The 21,897-nt window shown below is 40.5% G+C and overlaps 1 protein-coding gene across 1 annotated transcript in view; it reads left to right on the forward strand.

Moving 5' to 3' along the window:
- The first annotated feature begins 4,640 nt into the window (after positions 1-4,640).
- The window catches only part of LOC139542326 (teashirt homolog 2-like), a 45,262-nt gene continuing 28,005 nt past the window's right edge, over positions 4,641-21,897 (forward strand). The window contains exon 1 of the mRNA XM_071347604.1: positions 4,641-4,938. Within this exon, the coding sequence (XP_071203705.1) occupies positions 4,899-4,938 (40 nt within the window). The 5' untranslated portion in view covers positions 4,641-4,898. The remainder of the gene's footprint in view (positions 4,939-21,897) is intronic.

Raw genomic sequence — 21,897 nt, forward strand, 5'->3', positions numbered from 1 at the left:
GGGCATTCTATGTTTGTATGTCTAGGTTTTGTATTTCTATGTTTTGGCCGGGTATGGTTCTTAATCAGGGACAGCTGTCTTTCGTTGTCTCTGATTGAGAACCATACTTAGGTAGCCTGTTTTTCCACTGTTAGTTGTGGGTGGTTATTTTCTGTTTAGTGTTGGTTGCACCTTGCAGAACTGTTTCGGCTATTCTTTTTGTTATTTTGTATTCAGTGTTCAGTCAGTTAAGCGAATAAAGATGAACACGTACCCCGCTGCATTTTGGTCTGACGATTCCTCTTCTTCCGATGAATGCCGTGACACTACCTAAGACACACAAATCTAAAAGGGGTGAATGAGAATATGTACATAAAAATATATGGATGAGCGATGGCAAGGTGCAATAGATGGTATAAAATACAGTATATACATGATATGATTGTCACGCCCTGACCTTAGAGATCCTTTTTATGTCTCTATTTTGGTTTGGTCAGGACGTGAGTTGGGGTGGGCATTCTATGTTTTGTGTTTCTATGATTTTCTATTTCTATGTTTTGGCCGGGTATGGTTCTCAGTCAGGGACAGCTGTCTATCGTTGTCTCTGATTGGGAACCATACTTAGGTAGCTTTTTTCCCCACCGTTCTTTGTGGGAAGTTGACTTTGTTTAGGGCACATAGCCTTTGAGCTTCACGGTTTGTTTTTTATTGTTTATTCTTTTGTCGGCATCATTTCTAAAATAAAGAGAAAATGTACATTCACCACGCTGCACCTTGGTCCTCATCTTTCAACAGCCGTGACAATGATGCATGATGAGTAATGTAAGATATGTAAACATTATTAAAGTGGCATTATTTAAAGTGGCATTGTTTAAAGTGACTAGTGATCCATTTGTTAAAATGGCCAGTGATTGTGTCTCCATGTAAGCAGCAGCCTCTCTGAGTTAGTGATAGCTGTTTAGCAGTCTGATGGCCTTGAGATAGAAGCTGTTTTTCAGTCTCTCGGTACCATCTTTGATGCACCTGTACTGACCTTGCCTTCTGGATGGTAACGGTGTGAACAGACAGTGGCTCGGGTGGTTGTTGTCTTTGATTATCTTTTTGGCCTTCCTGTGACATCGGGTGCTATAGGTGTCATGGAGGGCAGGTAGTTTGCCCCCGGTGATGCGTTGTGCAGACCGCACCACCCTCTGGAGAACTTTGTGGTTGAGGGTGGAGCAGTTGCCGTACCAGGCTGTGATACAGCCCGACAGAATGCTCTCGATTGTGGATCTGTAAAAGTTAGTCAGGGTTTTGGGTGACAAGCCAAATTTATTTAGCCTCCTGAGGTTGAAGAGGCACTGTTGTGCCTTCTTCACCATACTGTCTGTGTGTGTGGACCATTTCAGTTTGCCGTTGATGTGTACGCAGAGGAACTTAAAACTTTCCACTTTCTCCACTGCTGTCCCTTCGATGTGGATAGGGGGGTGCTCCCTCTGCTGTTTCCTGAAGTCCACAATCATCTCCTTTGTTTTGATGCATTTGAGTGAGAGGTTGTTTTCCTGACACCACACTCCGAGTGCCTTCATCTCCTCCCTGTAGGCTGTCTCGTCGTTGTTGGTAATCAAGCCCACTACTGTGGGTGCAAACTTGATGATTGAGTTGGAGGCGTGCGAGGCCACGCAGACGTGGGGGAACAGGGAGTACATGAGGGGGCTGAGTATTGAGGGTCAGCGGGGTGGAGATGTTGTTTCCTACCTTCACCACCTGGGTGCGGCCCGTCAGAAAGTCCAGGGCCCAATTGCACAGGGCGGGGTTGAGACCCAGGGCCTCCAGCTTGATAATGAGCTTGGAGCGTACTATGGTGTTGAATGCTGAGCTGTAGTCAATGAACAGCATTCTTACATAGGTATTCCTCTTGTCCAAATGGGATAGGGCAGTGTGCAGTGTGATGGTGATTGCATCGTCTGTCGACCTGTTAGGGCGGTATGCAAACTAAAGTGGGTCTAGGGTGGCCGGTAAGGTGAAGGTGATATGATCCTTGACTAGTCTCTCAAAGCACTTCATGATGACAGAAGTGAGTGCTACAGGGCAGTAGTCATTTAGTTCAGTTCTTTGCCTTCTTGGGTATAGGAACAATGGTGGCCATCTTGAAGCATGTGGGGACAACAGACTGGGATAGGGAGTGATTGAATATGTCCGTAAACTCACCAGCCAGCTGGTCTGCGCATGCTCTGAGGACGGGCTAGGGATGCCGTTCTGGCCAGCAGCCTTGCGAGGCTTAACACGTTTAAATGTTTTACTCACATCAGCCACGTAGACGGGGGGGGGCGCAGTCCTTGTTAGCAGGCCGCGACTGTGGCACTGTATTATCCTCAAAGCGGGCAAAGAAGATGTTTAGTTTGGCTGGAAGCGTGGCGTCGGTGTCCGTGATGTGGCTGGTTTTCTTTTTGTAGTCCGTGATTTCCTGTAGACCCTGCCACGTACGTCTCTTGTCTGAGCCGGTGAATTGCGACTCCACTTTGTCCCTGTACCAGCATTTCGCTTGTTTGATTGTCTGCGGAGGGAATAACTACACTGTTTATATGTAGCCATATTCCCAGACCTCTTTCCAATGCATGGTTCACGCTTTCCATTTTGTACGAATGCCACCATCCATCCACGGTTTCTGGGTAGGGTAGGTTTTAGTAGTCACAGTGGGTACAACATCTCCAGTACACTTCCTTATAAATTTACTCACCGAGTCAGCGTATAGGTCGATGTTATTCTATGAGGCTGACCGGAACATATCCCTGTCCGTGTGATCAAAACAATTTTGAAGTGTGGATTCCGATTAGTCAGACCAGCGCTGAATGGTTCTAGTCACTGGTACATCCTGTTTGAGTTTCTGCCTATAAGACGGTAGGAGCGAGTTGTGTACATTCACAACCAGGAAATATTACAGAGAAATGTGTGTGTGGAACTTAAATTAAAATATAGTGCCATCAAGCCATACAACAAACATTGCTCAAATAATATACATGTCGTCTTTTGAGATAAGATATGGATAAAAAGACAATACAAACACTATGTACTTCAGGACCACAGAGAACATTTTCAGCAGTCATCTTGTACAAAGACACAGTATCCTAAGCTCCCAGAGCTTTTGGTCGGATTTGGTCGTGGTCAGATTTGCCGAAGGGAGGGAGGGGGAGGGCATTGTATGCATCGCGGAAGTTAGAGTTGCAGTGGTCGAGTGTATTACCCCCACGCATAGTGCAATCAATATGCTGATAGAATTTAGGTAGCCTTGTTCTCAAATTTGCTTTGTTAAAATCCCCAGCTACAATAAATACAGCCTCAGGATATATCGTTTCCAGTTTACATAGAGTCCAGTGAAGTTCCTTGAGGGCCTTCTTCATGTCTGGTTGAGGGGGAATGTACACAGGTGTGACAATAACTGACAAGAATTCTCTTGGGAGGTAATTTGATTGTAAGGAATTCTAGGTCGGGTGAGCAAAAGGACTTGAGTTCCTGTATGTTGTTATGATGATTACACCATGAGTTGATAATCATGAAGCATACACCCCTGCCCTTCCTCTACCCAGAGAGGTGTTTATCTTTGTTGGCGCGATGCGTGGAGAAGTCCGGTGGCTGAACCGATTCCGACAACATATGCCAAGAGAGCCATGTTTTCGTGAAACAGAGAATGTTACAATCTCTGTCTCTTTGGAAGGCAACCCTTGCTCGAATTTTGTCTACCTTGTTGTCAAGAGACTGGATATTGGCGAGTAGTATACTTGGGAGCGGTGGGCGATGTGCACGTCTACGGAGCCTGACCAGGTCTGCCCCTTTTGCGGCGCTGTTTTGGGTCGGCTTCTGGGATTAGATCCATTGTCCTGGGTGGTGGTCCAAACAGAGGATCCGCTTCGGGAAAGTCGTATACCTGGTCGTGATGTTGGTAAGTTGACGTTGCTCTTGTATCCAACAGCTCTTCCCGGCTATATGTAATAACACTTAAGATTTCCTGGGGTAACAATGTAAGAAATAATACATAAAAAAACGAAATACTGTATCATTTCCTAGGGACTCGAGCGAGGCGACCATCTCTGTTGGCGCCATCTTTTAAATAATATATATAGTCAAGGTAGCGTACTCATTGTGCATTTATTCCTAATGTTATTATTTTTCTATTATTTATATTTTTCCCGCTCTCTCTGCATTGTTGAGAATGGCACATAAGAACACATTTCACTGTTAGTCTACACCTGTTGATTACGAAGCATGTGACAAATATAATTTGATTTGGTAATATAGCATTTACTATCTATGGGAATAATTAAAGTTCCTTTCTTCCATCATCTCAGAAAACCTTTGTAAAAACAAAATGTAACTTAAATCAATCTAGCACATTATTAAAGCTGAAACTGCCCTTACATATCCTGGTGTGTTCTCTGGCCCCTGTCCCTTTAATAAACTCATGATTATCTGGTGTAACAAATGTCTCGCTGCCATCAAGTCCAGGCGAGGAGGGAGGAGTTTTTAATGTTCAGTTTGTTCTATGGATCGATGTTTGCTGGCATCGCCTCACCCTGCCTGCTCCGTGCGTGATAGCCTACCATTACCCAACGTTTTACGCTCTTCCTTGAACACACGCTATTCAATACAGAGCGCTCTCAAAACCTGCCTGGCATCTGACGGACGTAGTCCTATGGCTTTGGTGGTCCAACACGAAAAGAAAAGAAGACAATCCGCCCTAGATGATCTAGGAACGGAGGTGAAAGAAGAATAACTGCTCTGATATCTGTTTTGCCTAGACAACGTTTTCTGACTCTGGATTTTATAGTGAGAGAAGTAGGCTACTCTAAATAAAGAGTCGCTCTCTCTGCATGGACTATCATACTAGACCGCATACCGATTTCACCTGGGCAGAGTGAGCTACGTGAACTACCAGTTAAAAAATGCCAAGGAGAAAACAGCAGGCGCCGAAACGGGCTGCGGGTAAGAGGACATTCACACCTATCATATTAGTCTTAAACAATATTAGATGTTGTTATTATCAAACTGATATTGTATATGTTAAAAGAGTATAGCAGTAGACTTTGATCTGTATGATGTTTTGGGTAGTAGCTCGTCTTCACTGGCCCAAATCGAATGTCAAAGTGACAGTAATACCGGATGACGAAGGTGCAATTTATTCAAATATGATACTCGGCAATCTTTTATAGCCGAGTATCATATTTGAATATTTGGCTATCTTCGGCTATAATTTTTAAGTTTTCTGTTTTTGAATAAGAAGGAAATGTATTGTAATTTAATCCAAGTCGTTCAAAAGTTGTTTTAGTATAACGCCAAAGTGGTGTGTATTGCCATAAACAATTAAGACTTGCGTAAATGTATATTTCATGTGTGCTTCGGGTGGCTGTCCTAAACATTTGAACTTCCGATGAACTCTTTATATCTATAGCCCAGACAAATGGAGAACACAAGCACGCACACGCAGAGAGAGAGAGAGAGAGTATATATTTTAAATTTAAAAAATATATTATTATTATTATTCAAGCATGTCACATTTTGGCTTGTGTGTGTGTGTACTGTGTTGTTTATGATGTTCATAAACAATTATTATTTTTCCTAGATGGATTACACCTGAGACAATCATTGACAAACACTGTAACAGTGTAATGCACATTTTATGTAAATAGTTATACCTGGTTGTCACTCATCTGGATTCAGTCAGCTGAAAACATACAGTAGGCCTACACTTACAGTACAATGTGCAAAATATAAACACAAGAGTAGACCACGCTCTTTTGCCTACTGTAGTGTTAAGGGTCATCAGTGTGCCTATAAAGGGTTTATTATGGTGACCAACTCATTTGAGTGTTTACAAACCTGGTTACTAAGACCAGATAGGCCAGTACCCCCCCCCCCCCCCCCCAAAAAAACTGCTCCTTCGTTCATCCTTTGTTACCTCACACTGCAAAATAATTATTTGTTATTGCTTAGTAATTCATCACTCGTATGATTAACCTTGACTTTGTTCTTGATAGTGTTTACACAATAGCATACTATAGTGCATCCAAGTTGCTTTATTAAAAGAGGGAATCAAAATAATTGATCATGATGGATATGAATGAATTGATGAAGGGTATTATCAGTGGAGGTGGTGGGATGCTGTTCAGTGGGTTTAGAAGTTATCGGTCCTTATTATGGTTGCAATGTAGACACCAGATGGTGATTGTTCTCTGCCAATAATGGCGGATCTTTGTATCCGCTTAAGATAGTGAAACCCTTATCTAATAGACACACTCAAGTGTATGTACACACACACATACACACACACACACACACACACACACACACACACACACACACACACACACACACACACACACACACACACACACACACACACACACACACACACACACACAGAGAGAATAACGAAAAACATCATCGAACACAGAGACTCATCCTTATATTCATACACAAAATATTTGTCCCACATTCCACTCTGAAAAAAAAAGCCCCATCCCACTATTATTCTGGGAACTGTTGAGAGTTCCTAAGCGATCCCTTTACACGCTCTCAGCTGCCTCGCCTGTAATCTGGTAAATGTGTCAGCCCTATAGAGAAATAAGCCTTCCAGAAGAGTTTCTTCATTGTTGAGGTAATTGTCTCCTCTTTGACAGGCACATTCATCAGTGGCTTAATGGTCAATCAAAAGTTGGCAGGCAGAGTGTTTTCATTCTTTCCTATCCACTACATTAGGAATACTTAATCAAAATGTCTCCCGGTAATGGCTGTGAAGAGTTCATGACTGACTGATCCGTTGTCTGTGCCGATAGAAAATTAACAGCTCGGCACTGGAGAGATGTGGGCCTGCAGATAAACAAATTGTGCATTAATATTTCATCTTCAAGACCTGGGATGTGCTATCAGGCGGCAGAATATTCCTGGGCTGTGTTGTCATTTCTCTCGCTCGCTTTTTTTCTCTGTATTCTTGAAAGGTCTTTGCAGCTGTAACTCATTTCGCTTGATGACTTTACTGGGGTTACAGAGAGTGACGACAAATTGATTACCTGGCAGAGCAAGAATGGAGCGAAGAGAGACGTGGGCTGACAGTCATGTTATAATAATATGTTTAATGATGTGTGGAAGGGAACAAGGAGAGAGTGGTATTGAAATAAGAGATGCAAGGAATAGGTTTCATTTATATGTAGTGCTCTTAAAGATGTAGTTGGCCTATCCCTCTGTGAAAATTAAAAATGTTAAGGGGCAGTAAAGACAATATCCTCAAGCAACAACACATTAATTCATGAGACATTTGGTTTTCAGGGTACACATTAATTCATGAGACATTTGGTTTTCAGGGTACACATTAATTCATGGGACATTTGGTTTTCAGGGTACACATTAATTCATGGGACATTTGGTTTTCAGGGTGCTTCTCTTCTCCTTGGAGAATAGTACTATTAATAGGTATGTTTGTAAATTTGAGGCTACAGACATTCAAGTAAAGGCCAGTTACACTATTAGATTTTTTCAACATTCATTGTGCATAATGTAACTTAAAGTGACAATTCCTTCCTGGCACACTGTAGAACACGCTAAACCTTTAGATTTAAGTAGAAAAGTTCATGAATATGGGAAGGAATATAGTAAACATTTATGAAATGTGTATTTTGGTTTCATATGTTGGATACACGTTTAACCCTATAAGTGGTTAGTCCTTATAAGTGGACTAAATACATTTCTGAGTGAAAGTGGCCATACGTTTATTTTGCGGCAGTGGAAGTATTTATCTTATCGGTTTTACAATACCTCTAGCTGTGCCACAAACCGTTAGCCCAATTTGCTGTTAACAAGATAAACTGGAGAACAGACAAAGGCATTAAGTGTTGCAGTACCATTAAGTGAGTGACAGCAGCTTGTGGGAATTGGCTAGCTGAAATTCCTCCTAAGTGGTTTGTTCTGGAAACATCTTACCATTAAGGCAGATGTTGTTGATCCTAGTTTAGGTAAAAATAAGTCCAATGCAGCTGTTTGATTTGAGTGACATGGATAAAAGGAAATTACACCACCAAATAAAATAGTGAGAAATTACCTGGCCTGTTTTTCTGTAGAAGATTACCACCATTGTTATTATCATGTTTTGTTCCAAAAATATAGACTTTGCTGCATGTCTTGGATTTTGGTGGCTTGGTTTTGCTCCCCTTTTTAGCTGCCCCCATCCTTGGCTTATATTTGGTGTAAGAGTAATATGGGGTCGATTGTTTGATCTCATTGCATTTCCACCTGCATGCCAGTGAGGTGAGGTGACAGCAGGTGTGGATAGCTAATAGTTTGGAAGGCTTTTGTTTTTCTGAGAGGGAGTCAGACAGGGCGGTGCACTGTCTAGGTGATAAGAACACAGACTACTGTGCCCTCCAGCGTACTGATCTCGCTCTCCTCTCCTCCTCTCCTGTGTGGAAAACAGACTGTTATGATTGGTCTTAAGGCAAGTGCCTGACTGCTCCTCAGTCACAACGGAACTGCAGCCTGCAACCGCTCATTCACCTTGTGTTCCCTCTGAGACCTGCACTAGTTTCCAGGCAAATTACACAATTTGATATGCTATTGGGCTGGGTGACTCATGTGGATAATGTTTCCATGTGATCATCACAGCAGAAAAAGACTATTTCTTGTTATGATTTATTTCCTCATTAAGGCAGACAATAACTAGAGTATTGGGAGAGTTTATTGTAAGCAGGCTAAATCTCATTATTTCTACCTGACATCCCAAGTATAAAGGAAATTATGCCACGGCACTGCGTTTTGTCCAGGTCCCTAGAGATACAATGGGTTAAAGACCGAAATGATGAAAAGACTGAAGAGCAAAGGCAGTTCATCAATGTACTTTGAGGATGAAAATTGGGAAGGGACTAGTATAGATAATATAACAACACTCTGTGGTCCTGCTATTTGATGACATGAAGAACATTTGTCCAGGATGAAGTGCAGTGGAGTTTGTCTACTTGCAAAGCGCACTGCATTCTTATAAGAATGTAATAAGCACTTTTACCCTGTACATCACCTTCTGAAACACAGTTTACTCTTACACAATGAAGTAACAAATAGGACCGCTACATGAGTTGTTGACTGAAATGTGTAGTTGTACACCAAAGTGTCGGCCATATGGCTCTGAAGTCAGTGCCGGATCAGGTATCCACCACCATATGCCTCATATAGATATCCATACAGATCCATATCTGTTCTATTTGCCACAATTCACAGAAGAATATCCTAGATACCAAGATGTCCTCTCATTTCAGCTCTATACAAGGACTTACATGCCACATTGTATTGTAAGTTACTTAAATTGCGAAGAACATAATAGCATAGAGCAAATGCAAAATGGAGGACAGAAAAACTATATGAACTATACAAGATAAACAAAAAGCCAAAACACAGGGGAAATATCCATCTGAAGTTATCTGCGGCGTACCTGATTTGATTCTAATCAAATCCTTAATGGGCTTCAATTAAGATGTATTATGCAAATTAACCCTCAGTAGTTACTGTCTGCAGTAGCAGGGGCTATGACAATATTGTGCTAATGGTGTGATCTGTAACAATTACAAAGGTAACTGATTTTATACTGTGCCTCTATGCTTTTCCTAAAGGTTAACAGGCAGTTCAATTTGCATTTGAATGTTGTTTGTATTTAGTTTATTAGTATATTGGAAAGACTCCATTCTTCTAATTATTTTCAGAAAGTTGGAACAAGTACCAAACAATCTCACTACATTTCTTCATAGGTTTAAACTTGTTTTTTTGGTAATGTGCTGTTACGCTGTGTTATTTGAAGAAAAACTATTGTACTGCTTTCTCAAAATTGACAGGCGTAACAAAATTGATTAGCAAATTCATCTATGAAAATTGCATTTGTTGAGGTAATCAGCGGGCTTAATTGCTACATTGCCCAAGCCGGCTTAAAACACCTCATCTCTATAATGCCAGAGGAATAGGAAGTTGGACACCTTGCACTTTCATTTAATATGAGCACTGATTGCCCGTCTGGCTGTTTTATAGCTGACACCTTTCGTGAGTCGTTCCACAGTGTAATTATATAGGACCTAATTTGATGAATCAACTCAATACTCTGTCGTCCAGGCTGACCTCCCTGGCCTATGCTCTCCATTCTCTAGACTGGTGTCAAACGGGGGCTTTCACTTTTGAAATGTTCACCAATTCAATCACATTTGGTGTCTAGAAGAACGATGCTTGGATATGAACCTCTTAGTATACAACCGATCAGGAATATACAGCGGCCAATAAAAACATGATATTTCCAATGTCAATTACTGTATAAGTATTGTATTTGACAATCAATCAATTCCTTGATTCCCTAAGCAGAACCATATATTGATTTCTTCTGATGTTTGCCATTTTAAACCATGTTCTTATGGTAGCTTCAGTTCATAATGTCAGTTAATGGGCCTCTTTAATAACATCTGGCAATAAAGATTCATACTGTACAATATTCCTTAAAATGCGACATTGTTGGAAATACGTTAAATGTAGTACGAGTACCCACACAATGTGATAATGTAAGACTATTCTTGCTCTTCACTTTCCATTGGTGTGCTTTTCAAGCCTTGAGAATTTGCCTGCATGTGCTGAGCCAGTCTGTTGGAACTAACATCGTAATTGAGACTCATTAAATAGCACTGACAGCTTAGGTGTCCGTGTTGAATATAGAATAATTCTGTTGTACTTGCAACTTGATTAAGAGGACCCAGAGAACATATTAATGTTGTATGCCTTGGTCTACTCTGGTATGTAGAACTCATAGGTAAATCATCAAAGGGAATAACCTGTGTAATGACTTTGTACCACATATGTACATATTAGGTAACAGTTATAGGTTACTTACGTGCATAGTACTTATCACGGTTATTTCCGTTTGCAATAAAATACAATACTACACAAACGATTGAGCAATTACTGCATACGTTAATAATATGTTTGTAATAACTTGTAATATGTATGTAAAAGCTTGTAATAGCCTGTTACTTTGTAATTACAAACGTTTTTCCACTGGTAGTTACTCTGGAACCTAACTTAAAGTGTTATCGTGAAAACTCAACATGCTCAACATACAGTAACAGGACCGTTCGCATGCAACCTAAAATGTGAATCATGTTAACTTATTATTGTATTTATTCATGCAGGGCACTATGTATTTTCTTAGCTACAATAACAGAGTCTAGACAGAGTTTTGAAAAATATGCATCCTGTATCATCTAAGCTTGCAATGAAAGGAAATTGGAGTTGGTTCAAAATTGACTGTCCTTGTAATGAGCGTATGACGAATGGTATAATTTAAGGAAAGAAAATGTATGCGGGCAAACCCAAGATATAATGATTCTGTTGCATTTTGATACACCATGAAGATTGACTAATTCCACTTAATATCCCAAGAAATCTATGATAGCAAGTTACTCAGAAGATATTTTCTAACATTGTTATAGTCTGGTGGTAACCTGTCTCACATGTCTGATACATGAAAAGGGCATAGATTGTATATTTTTATATTTATGAGGATATGTTATGCTTCTGTTTAGAGACCAGTGCAAAAACATTTTCAAATAATATAGCTGCAAGCAGCAATGAACGGGGTTCACAGGAAGACAGAAAGGACACAAGATCAGTTGGATAACAAAGCACGCACTCTATCATGTAGGAACTATCTTCCTTTATGTGCAATCAGTGAAAGCATTGCCATGTTTATCTCATAATACCACAAGGATGACACAAGTGAAGTAATAAACTAGTGCTGTAGGTTGGTTATTTTTTTCAAATTTACTAGAGGCTAATTCATTGAGTATACATGTACTGAACAAAAAAACACAACATGCAACAATGTCAACAATTTTATTGAGTTACATTTCATCAGTCAATTTAAATATATTCAATAGGCCCTAATCTATGGATTTCACATGACTGGGCAGGGGCGCAGCCATGAGTGGGCCTGGGAGGGCATGCCAGGCCCAGCCAATCAGGATGAGATTTTCCACGCAAAAGGGCTTTATTACAGACATAAATACTCCTCAGTTTTATCAGCTGTCCGGGTGGCTGGTCTCAGAAGATCCTGCAGGTGAAGAAGCCGGATGTAGAGGTCCTGGGCTGGCGTGGTTACACATGGTCTGCGGTTGTGAGGATGGTTGGAGGTACTGCCAAATTCTCTAAAACGATGTTGGAGGCAGCTTATGGTCTAGAAATTAACATTCAACCATCTGGCAACAGCTCTGGTGGACATTCCTGCAATCAGCATGCCAATTGCACGCTCCCTCAAAACTTGAGACATCTGTGGCATTGTGTTGTGTGACAAAACTGCACATTTTAGAGTGACCTTTTATTGTCCCCAGCACAAAGTGCAACTGTGTAGTGATCATGCTGTTTAGTCAGGTTTATTTACCACACCCGTCAGGTGGATGGATTGGAATATCTTTAAAGTATTTTTAGCATTAGCATATGTGCTAACGTGCATCTATAGGTACAGTGTAGCCATATTTTAATGCAGCATCTATTTATCAAAACCATTAACAGTGATGTAATGAGTGAATCTGACGTATGGATCATGAGAAGAAGATGATTGCAGATGATTTTGAGCATTATCGTTACATTATGCAAAGAATGAGTTGTTAATAGTTTCCTTGTTGTTTGAGATATCAATACCAAATTCAGTGTGGTTCATCTTGATGATAGTGGTGTCATTGGTCCTATGGTTCATGGGGAAAATACTTTTGATGTATTTATTAGCATATTTTAGCTTATTAGAGCATGGTATAATTTCTAGGTCAAACCCGGTGATAGCTATGATGCTTATAACATTGCCCCCTATAGGCCAATCATTGCCATTATTTTTTACCAACTTACTCATGGCCTCTACTTTCTGTGTGTCAAATTAGAAAAAAAGTTCCCAATCTATGCTTGAGTTATTTGACCATGTAATTTTTTTTTTTTAAATAACAGAATAACAATAGGTTTCAGACCTTCACTGCGAACCCCTGATTATTTAGGGATTTTCTTAGCCTTTTCCTCACCTCTTCTTTAAGATGATCATCTCACACATAAGAAAGAACATTAGCTGTCATCAGGAAAGGTTAATGTGGGTGTTGGATGCGATGATGTCACAGATGAGATTTAGAGAACCGCAAATGTTTCATGACTGATTGGACAAATGCATTTCTGGCATTTCTACAAAGTTCTAAATAACACCCAGGCAACTTTTTCCAAATAACTCTTTTTAAAAAAAGGTAGGTATTGTGATTGAAAAGGGATTGAATTAATATGAAACCAAAGTAAGATTTTTGTTATTGGATACAAGTCTTCAAGGTAACATTTATCTATTGAATACCTAGTAATACCACTTACTTTAGTAATAACTGATTATCCACATACAATACAGTATGAGCAGATACAGCTTAATCTGTGTCCTGTGATACAGGAATTTCAGGGAAGAGTTGGACATTGGACAGATGCAGGCCCAATACATGGTCGGACAGTAGGCCGCAGAGACTTTGAATATGTGAAAATGTAATGACTTGTGACTGTACTAACTTTACAGTTTTCTGTACTGCATATAATATATTGTGTTGTTTGTGTATTTGTATGCTGACGTCACTAAAGGAATTTCCATGTAAATGGGCAATAAAGTATATTGTATCCTATCCCCTGTCGGTTGTCCCTGTGTTCCCTGCTCGTCATATTTCACATCACATAATGTACATTCAAGCAGTCACTAACCAGGCCTCTCATAAGTCATGCTGTCAAGCTAGTGAAGTATCTCCACGTTTCTCTTCCTGTCTTTCAGATTGTACTCAGAAACCAAAAGCAGTAAGGAAAAAACGTTTTGAAACAGTGAAACAGGGAGGTAGTACCTGAACCTGACTGATAAGGAACGCTCATTTTCATTTTCTGTGGTAAAACGTTTTGCTGTACTGAACATGAAAATGAACTGAGTGAGAAGGCGGGTGACGTCTGAGAACTAACTAGATCGTCTGGTCTGATGATGGCAAATAGTCTGAGGGGCCTGTGTGTGTGTCTAGGCCAGGGAGGCAGGGCTTTGTGGGATCAGCACTCTAATACCTGCCATTACACTGCCAGAGGGAGTCATTAAGGGTTAGCAGGATCCTGTTCCACATCATACTGTAGTTCAATTAATTCTGAGGGATAACGACAATATGCATTTCAATGGAAACCAGATCTAGATATTCTCAGGCGTTTCCTCTGTTGTTCCCTGAACATACAGTGTCGATTTTTATGTGTTTCAATAAAATGTAAAATACAAGGGGAAAAGGGATATTATGTTAATAAAATATAGGAAATTATTTTTTTAAATCCATGACTAATCTTTGTTATTTATTGTTTCCCTTTACAATTTTTTGAGTACCTGTAGTTGTTTAGGTATACTCTGGCATTAAATATTAGCATTGAGCTAACAGTGACGTGATCAGAAACTGTTGTAGGACGTCTTGTTGTGGGAACTCAGCATTCTCCTTTTCGTTTGATCGAATTACCTCACAGTTCCCTCAGGTTATTTTGGGAAGTTCTGGAAGATTGGCCATTTTCTCCATGACTGTCTGTGGTATAGTGTTTGGGACAGAGGAAAGCCATTGCGTCTGGTGGTGAGAGTGATCATATTTGGATTCAACCACGAACCAGTCGTCTCCTTGGCCATAAGCCACAGCAATCGTCTGTGAGTCTGTGAGTGACATGACCAGAACTCAGGGCTCTGGTGTCTCTTTGGTAACCGTTGCCTGTGGGGAGATCATCTCCACGACAACGTCACAGAGGTCATACACAGATCATAGCCCATTGCCCGGAGCCATGACATTAACACTGGACTGGCTCTTTCTCAGCTGAACTGCCTATCCCTTCATATCTACTGTACTATAAACATACATCTAAACAGTCTGAACCTCTATCATTGTTATGTTTTGAGACAGACTGGGTTCAGTTCTGTTTGTATCCAGCAACAACCATGGCATGTCTCAGTACAATATATGTATTCATACACAGCCCTGTAAGGCTGGCTGAAAGAGGCTTAGTAACGGGGGTTGATTACATTTGAAAAAGGGGACTTTGTGATTGGCTGTTTGATACGTGAAACTATATACCAGATGGAACACATTTGATGTAGTTTATATAGATCGGGGTTTGTTTGTAAACAATGTAGGCCTATCCATCTTACATTTGAACTGCATTTCCATCGTATTTTGACAACACTGTATTTTTGCGCATGTGTTTGTGTGTACGTGCATGTGTGTCTGTTAGCATGTTCCCTACATGCTCCATGGTAGCCCTCCCACCCTGGCACGGACCCAGCTGAGCAGGTTCCGGCTGTGTCCAGACTCATTCTTTAGGGACCTCATCAGGCACTGAATTTCCTTCCCCACTCTCCCTCTCCCTCTCGCCTGCCGGAGGGCATCCATATTCATTTCCTTCTCTGATTTGGGGGAAATGATGAAAGTCGAGTTTCTTCCCCCCTCTCTTATTTCCTGCCAAGTTTGCCTGCGTAACTTACAACACAACGTAAATCTGAAAAGACCTGCACACTCATTCCCATTGGATTTAGACCCTAGACTATTTACACATGATCGTCATGCCACACCAAAGGGAAGAAGGAAAGCTCTATGTTAGGAAGGATGATTACTGAGTGTAGTGTTGGGGAAGTGACTAAGTGGAAGAAAATGTTTGACCTCTTTTTGTTGAGATCCTTCATATTTAGAGCGTACAAGTTTTTACTGAAAAAATGTGTAATGACATTCTTAGTTGCTTTATATAATAAAGCTATTAGTGCCTGATGATATCATAGAGATAACTGTGATGGTTTGAAATAAATAGCCAACCCTATCATAAGACTGCTGGCTGTATATTACTGAGGAAATGAATGGTAATGAAAATAACAGTCAGTCAGTCATGTTACTCAACTCTGTAATTACTGGCATACTTTGATGATATGACACAGACAGTATACGCATCACCCTATTTATCCAAACCTCCGGTATCATCAGCACAATAAGTATCCTTCCCCCTCTTCTACAGCCTGGGCTGGGTAGCTTCGCTATAGCTCTGTGATTCTGTATGGTTGCCATGTCAACTCTAAACACACATACACACAACCTCAGTGCCTTAGCTTTGAGAGGATCATCTCCACCTCTGGCTCCGATCATGAGGGGTCTCTGTCTCAGCTCTGTTCAGTCAGAGAGGAATGTGCTCCCTGCTCTCTGCCTCCCTCCCGCCTTCAGGCACATTGAACAGAGTGTTTGCGGTCTGCAAACAGCCCACATTGATCATTATTCATGACAGAAAGTCATATGATGGTTTATGCTTATTCTAGCAAGAACAGAACCATGTGTTTTGATCTGAGTAACAGAAACATAACTACAGTTACTGTAAAAACACCTCCTTCTTCTTTGAAATAGGTGATGTGATTCATATTAACAGTCATAATGTTGTACCTACTGTATTGGCAGCTGTGACAGTTATAAAGGCCAGATTCAGATACTAAATGGAAACTGAAACAAAATATAATAGAAAAATAGTATAATTACAGTGCCTAAATACGTTTTTCATTAGTAATGGAATCGTACACAGCAAATTTTAGGTCAGAATTTTAACAGCCACAGTGTTAAATTAAACACCTTCAACACTTTCTTAGAAATTTGATGTGACGCACCAAAATAGTGTTAAACAATTGGGATTTGGGGGGGGGGGGGGGGTTGTTGTTGTCTGGTTTGTCAAATGATTAGTAATTCCCATCAGAATCGAGCCAGAGGAAGGATATCCAACAATTGGAATGTTTTATCATCCACAACCTGCATTGAAGACTACCTAAACCATCTAAACTGGAACAATCGTCTCAGTAACGGGTGAAATAAGTCTCCTTACAGATTGGATTAGTTTAGATTTTTATTTGTTATTTATTGATTAATTAATCAATCAATGTGCATGCAGAAACAGATATTAAAACAAACTATTCTAAAAATCAACCTGCAACAAAGCATTCTAAGGAAGAATGATAATGAGGCCCCTCCCACGTCTTTTTAACTCTGGGAGGGTTAACGGAAATTAACCCGACACAGTCGAAGTAACAACAACACCATGCAGTGTTCATTCCACAGTGATTCAAATAACATTTAATTTATTCACTGCATGTCATGTCAATTTCAACCCCCCTGGTGTTAACCCCCCTAGAATCAACTCTCAGATATAACGCTCACAACACATTTTACCTTAACACTGAGATTTTAACACTTGCAAATTGACTTTGTACTAACTGTGTTAAGGCGTCAGTGTGTTTCGGTTCGGCTGGCGCCTACTGTAGCCAACATTCGCTTGAAAAAATGAAAAAAAATACTGTTTGTCAATCTTGAGACGCCGTAGCCAAAATAGTTCAAATTAATCTAATATAACTCAAGAAATCTGCCATTCATTTTACATCTAACTAAGATGTTTGGTGCAGTATTTCTCAATGACAAAATATGCATGAAAACAAGTCATCCCTCGTTGAATGACAACAAACACTTCGTTGAAGAATCTCTACTGTTGACCAATCACAGACGAAGAGGCATAGACTTTGGCTACCGACTTCGGCTTGCCTCTTGATACATTTTTATGTGCACAAACAGACAAAAAAAACCTTGCAGTAGATCAAAACAAACAAAAACATCAAAATGTTTTGTCATAATATACAGTGGATTCGGAAAGTATTCAGACCCCTTGAATTCTTCCACATTTTGTTAAGTTACAGCCTTATTCTAAAATGGATTAAAATGTGTTTTTTCCTCAAACTACACACAATACCCTATAATGGCAATGAAAAAAATGGTTTTTAGACATTTTTGCAAATGTATTAATAATAAAAAACATACCTTATTTACATAAGTATTCAGACCCTTTGCTATGAGACTCGAAATTGAGCTCAGGTGCAACCTGTTTCCATTGATCATCCTTGAGATGTTTCTACAATTTGATTTGAGTCCACTTGTGGTAAACTCAAACGATTGGACATGATTTGGAAAGGCACACACCTGTCTATATAAGGTCCCACAGTTGACACTGCATGTCAGAGCAAAAACCAAGCCATGAGGTCAACTGAATTGTCCGTAGAGCTCCTAGACAGGATTGTGTCGAGGCACAGATCTGGGGAAGGGTACCAAAATATGTCTACAGCATTGAAGGTCCCCAAGAACACAGTGGCCTCCATCATTCTTAAATGGAGAAGTTTGGAACCACCAAGACTCTTCCTAGAACTGGCCGCCCGGCCCAACTGAGCAATCAAGCAATCAGGGGAGAAGGGTCTTGGCCAGGGAGGTGACTAAGAACCCGATGGTCACTCTGACAGAGCTCCAGAGTTCCTCTGTGGAGATGAGAGAAGGACAACCATTTCTGCAGCACTCCACCAATCAGGCCTTTATGGTAGAGTGGCCAGACGGAAGCCACTCCTCAGTAAAAGGCACTTTCCAGCCCGCTTGGAGTTTGACAAAAAGGCACCTAAAGGACTCTCAGACCATGAGAAACAAGATTCTCTGGTCTGATGAAACCAAGATTAAACTCTTTGGCCTGAATGCCAAGCGTCACGTCTGGAGAAATCCTTGTACCATCCCTATGGTGAAGCATGGTGGTGGCAGCATCATGCTGTGGGGATGTTGTTCAGCAGCAGGGACTGGGAGACTAGTCAGGATCGACTGAAAGATGAACGGAGCAAAGTACAGAGAAATACTTGGTGAAAACCTGCTCCAGAGCACTCAGGACCTCAGACTGGGGCGAAGGTTCACCTTCTAACAGGACAACGATCCGAAGCACACAGCCAAAAAAACGCAGGAGTGGCTTCGGGACAAGTCTCTGAATGTCCTTGAGTGACCCAGCTAGATCCCAGACTTGAACCCGATCATCTCTGGAGAGACCTGAAAACTAGCTATGAAGCAAAGCTCCCCATCCAACCTGACAGAGCTTGAGAGGATCTGCAGAGAAGAATGGGAGAAACTCCCCAAATACAGGTGTGCCAAGCTTGTAGTGTATCGAGGCTATAATCGCTGCTGAAGTTGCTTCAACAAAGTACTGAGTAAATTGTCTGAATACTTACGCAAATGTGCTATTTCATATTTTTATTATTAATATATTTGCAAACATTTCTAGATACCTGTTTTTGTGTTGTCATTATGGGGTATTGTGTATAGATTGATGTGGGAAAAAACAATTTAATCAATTTTAGAATAATGCTGTAACGTAGCAAAATGTGGAAAAAGTCAAAGTATCTGAATACTGTGAGCGAAAGAAGGTGTTGTGTTGAATTGGTGTGTAGACAGATATGAGCACCGTAGGGGTGTGACTGTGAATGTCTATCTTGAGTCCTCTCTCTGCAGGGGCAGAAGGCAGTAGGTTGTGGGCAGTAGGCTGGCTATGGCGTCAGGCACTGGGCTTGGCTGGCTCTGAGTCCGGCCTGTGCTGTGAGTAATTGACCTGCTCTTATAACTCCTCTGAATGGTATAATTCAATGTAAAAGATGCACTGTCACCAAGAGGAGCTAACTGTCTCCCAGAAATATATGGGTGCAATTTTCGAAATAGCTTTATAGCAATTCTTGGTGAGGAGAGTGAGATAGTGATATTACTGCAGCTGAACACCATCTAGCACGTTTCCCCTCTGTATCTCTCTTCCTCTATTGAGTATTGTGAAGGATCGCATAGCCCATACATTTTAGATAAGGGAATATTTGAAACGGTACTTCAGTACAGTACAGGATAGGAGGATGAAAAGCCACCCAAACATAAAGCCTTATTAACCATTTATACTGTATATTCTATCACTGTTGTAGCTAAAGGCATCATACAGTTTCCTGGTCTTCTGTTAAATTACTGTAGTTGTGGCCCTTAGTAGTAATGGTGGTGTTTTCTCCAGCACCGACTTGTTTACACCTTATAATATGAACCTAAATTGTGTTATCCATTTGTATTATGTTCGATATTTCCATTTTATAAGCACCAACATCACCATAAATGTTTATTTCTGAAATTAATTAATTTACTACAATGTAGTAGACTTTCCCACACAAAATAGGAATGTGTGCCCAGGACTATAATGTGGTGCCCAAAATAAATTGGAATTACAACTGAGATTATGATATATGACTTTTTCTTTAAATGTCATCTACAAAAACGTTCCCTACTAAAGCCAACTGGTTCTTTAACAATCAAGGTGCATTCAACTGTCTTTCTTATTAGAATGAACAGCTCATTGTTGAACCCGCTCATTGGATCATTTTGGTGTCTTTACTCGTACCAAAACAGAATGTGAACTCCTAAATAATAGAATTAGAGGCTGTATAGCGCATCCCATAAATCGATGTTGACCCAAGCGTTTGAACAAAAGGAACACTGTTACATTGGCCATGTTAGAGAGCTGAGGCCACTCCCCTCTCTGGCTCCAAGTGAATACTCTCCTTTAATAGTATGATGGGTGGAAGCTGAAAAAGTGGCTCATTTTGTGGGTTGAGGGAGAGAAGAGGTAGGATGGGGTTTCTGTGACTGGCAGCAATCAATCACTGTGTGAGCGCAGGCTAATGAAGCGGCCTGTGGTTTATTAAAGGGCTAGCAGGGAAAAGATTACTGCGGGGCCTGGATTTCCCAGAACCAAACAGAGGATGGATACAGACAAGACAGACAGACAGACAGGGCTGCTATAGCTGACGGTTAGAGGGCCAGCCATAAAGCAATCAAGGTGTTTACTCAACACTGGCTCCTTTTATGTGACCTGGGTGTGAATGTGAATGCTAAGCTTTATACATTCTTTCTTTTAGTAGGAGGAGAGGCGAGAAAATAAAAATAACATAAACATTGTGTTGTTTGTGGATGTTTTGTCTTCAGAAAGTATTCACAGCCCTTGACTTTTTCCACATTTTGTTGGTGTTACATCCTGCATTTAAAATGGATTAAATTAAGATTGTTTTTGTCTCTAGCTCACACACAAAACCCCATAATGTCAAATGGAATTATGTTTTATTTGTATTTTTTACAAATTATTTGTAAATTAAAAGCTGAAGTGTCTTAAGTCAATAAGTATTCAACCTTTGTTATGGCAATCCTAAGTATGTTCAGGAGTACAAATTTGCTTAACTAGTCACACAATAAGTTGCATGGATTCACTCTGTGTGCACTAATAGTGTTTAACATGATTTTTGAATGACTACCTCATCTCTGTACCCCACACATACAATTATGTGTAAGGTCCCTCAGTCAAGCAGTGAATTTCAAACAGATTCAACCAGACCAGGAAGATTTTCTAATGCCTTGCAAAGAAGGACACTTATTTGTAGATGGTTAAAAATAAATAATACATTGAATATCCCTTTGTTCATTGTGAATTTATGAATTACCTTTGGAGGGTGTATCAATACACCCAGTCACTACAAAGGTACAGGCGTCCTTCCCAACTCAGTTTCCGGGGAGGAAGGAAACCACTCAGGGATTTCACCATCAGGCCAATGGTGACTTTAAAACAGTTAGAGTTTAATGGTTGTGAAAGGAGAAAAATGAGGATGGATCAACAACATTGTAGTTACTCCACAATACTAACCTAATTGACAGAGTGAAAAGAAGGAAAATATTCAAAAACATGCTTCCTGTTTGCAACAAGGCACTATATAATAATGCAAAAAATGTGGCAAAGCAATTCAACTTTTTGTTCTGAATACAAATGGTATGTTTGGGGCAAATCCAATACAACACATTACTGAGTACCGCTCTCCATATTTTCAAGCATAGGGGTGGCTGCATCATGTTATGGGTATGCTTGTAATGCTTAAGGACTGGGGAGGTTTTTGGGATAACAAATAAATGGAATTGAGTTAAGCACAGGTAAATCCTAGAGGAAAATCTGGTTCAGGCTTCTTTCCACCAGACACTG

The sequence above is a fragment of the Salvelinus alpinus genome, chromosome 17 (assembly GCF_045679555.1).
Source record: "Salvelinus alpinus chromosome 17, SLU_Salpinus.1, whole genome shotgun sequence".
NCBI classification, from domain to species: domain Eukaryota; kingdom Metazoa; phylum Chordata; class Actinopteri; order Salmoniformes; family Salmonidae; genus Salvelinus; species Salvelinus alpinus.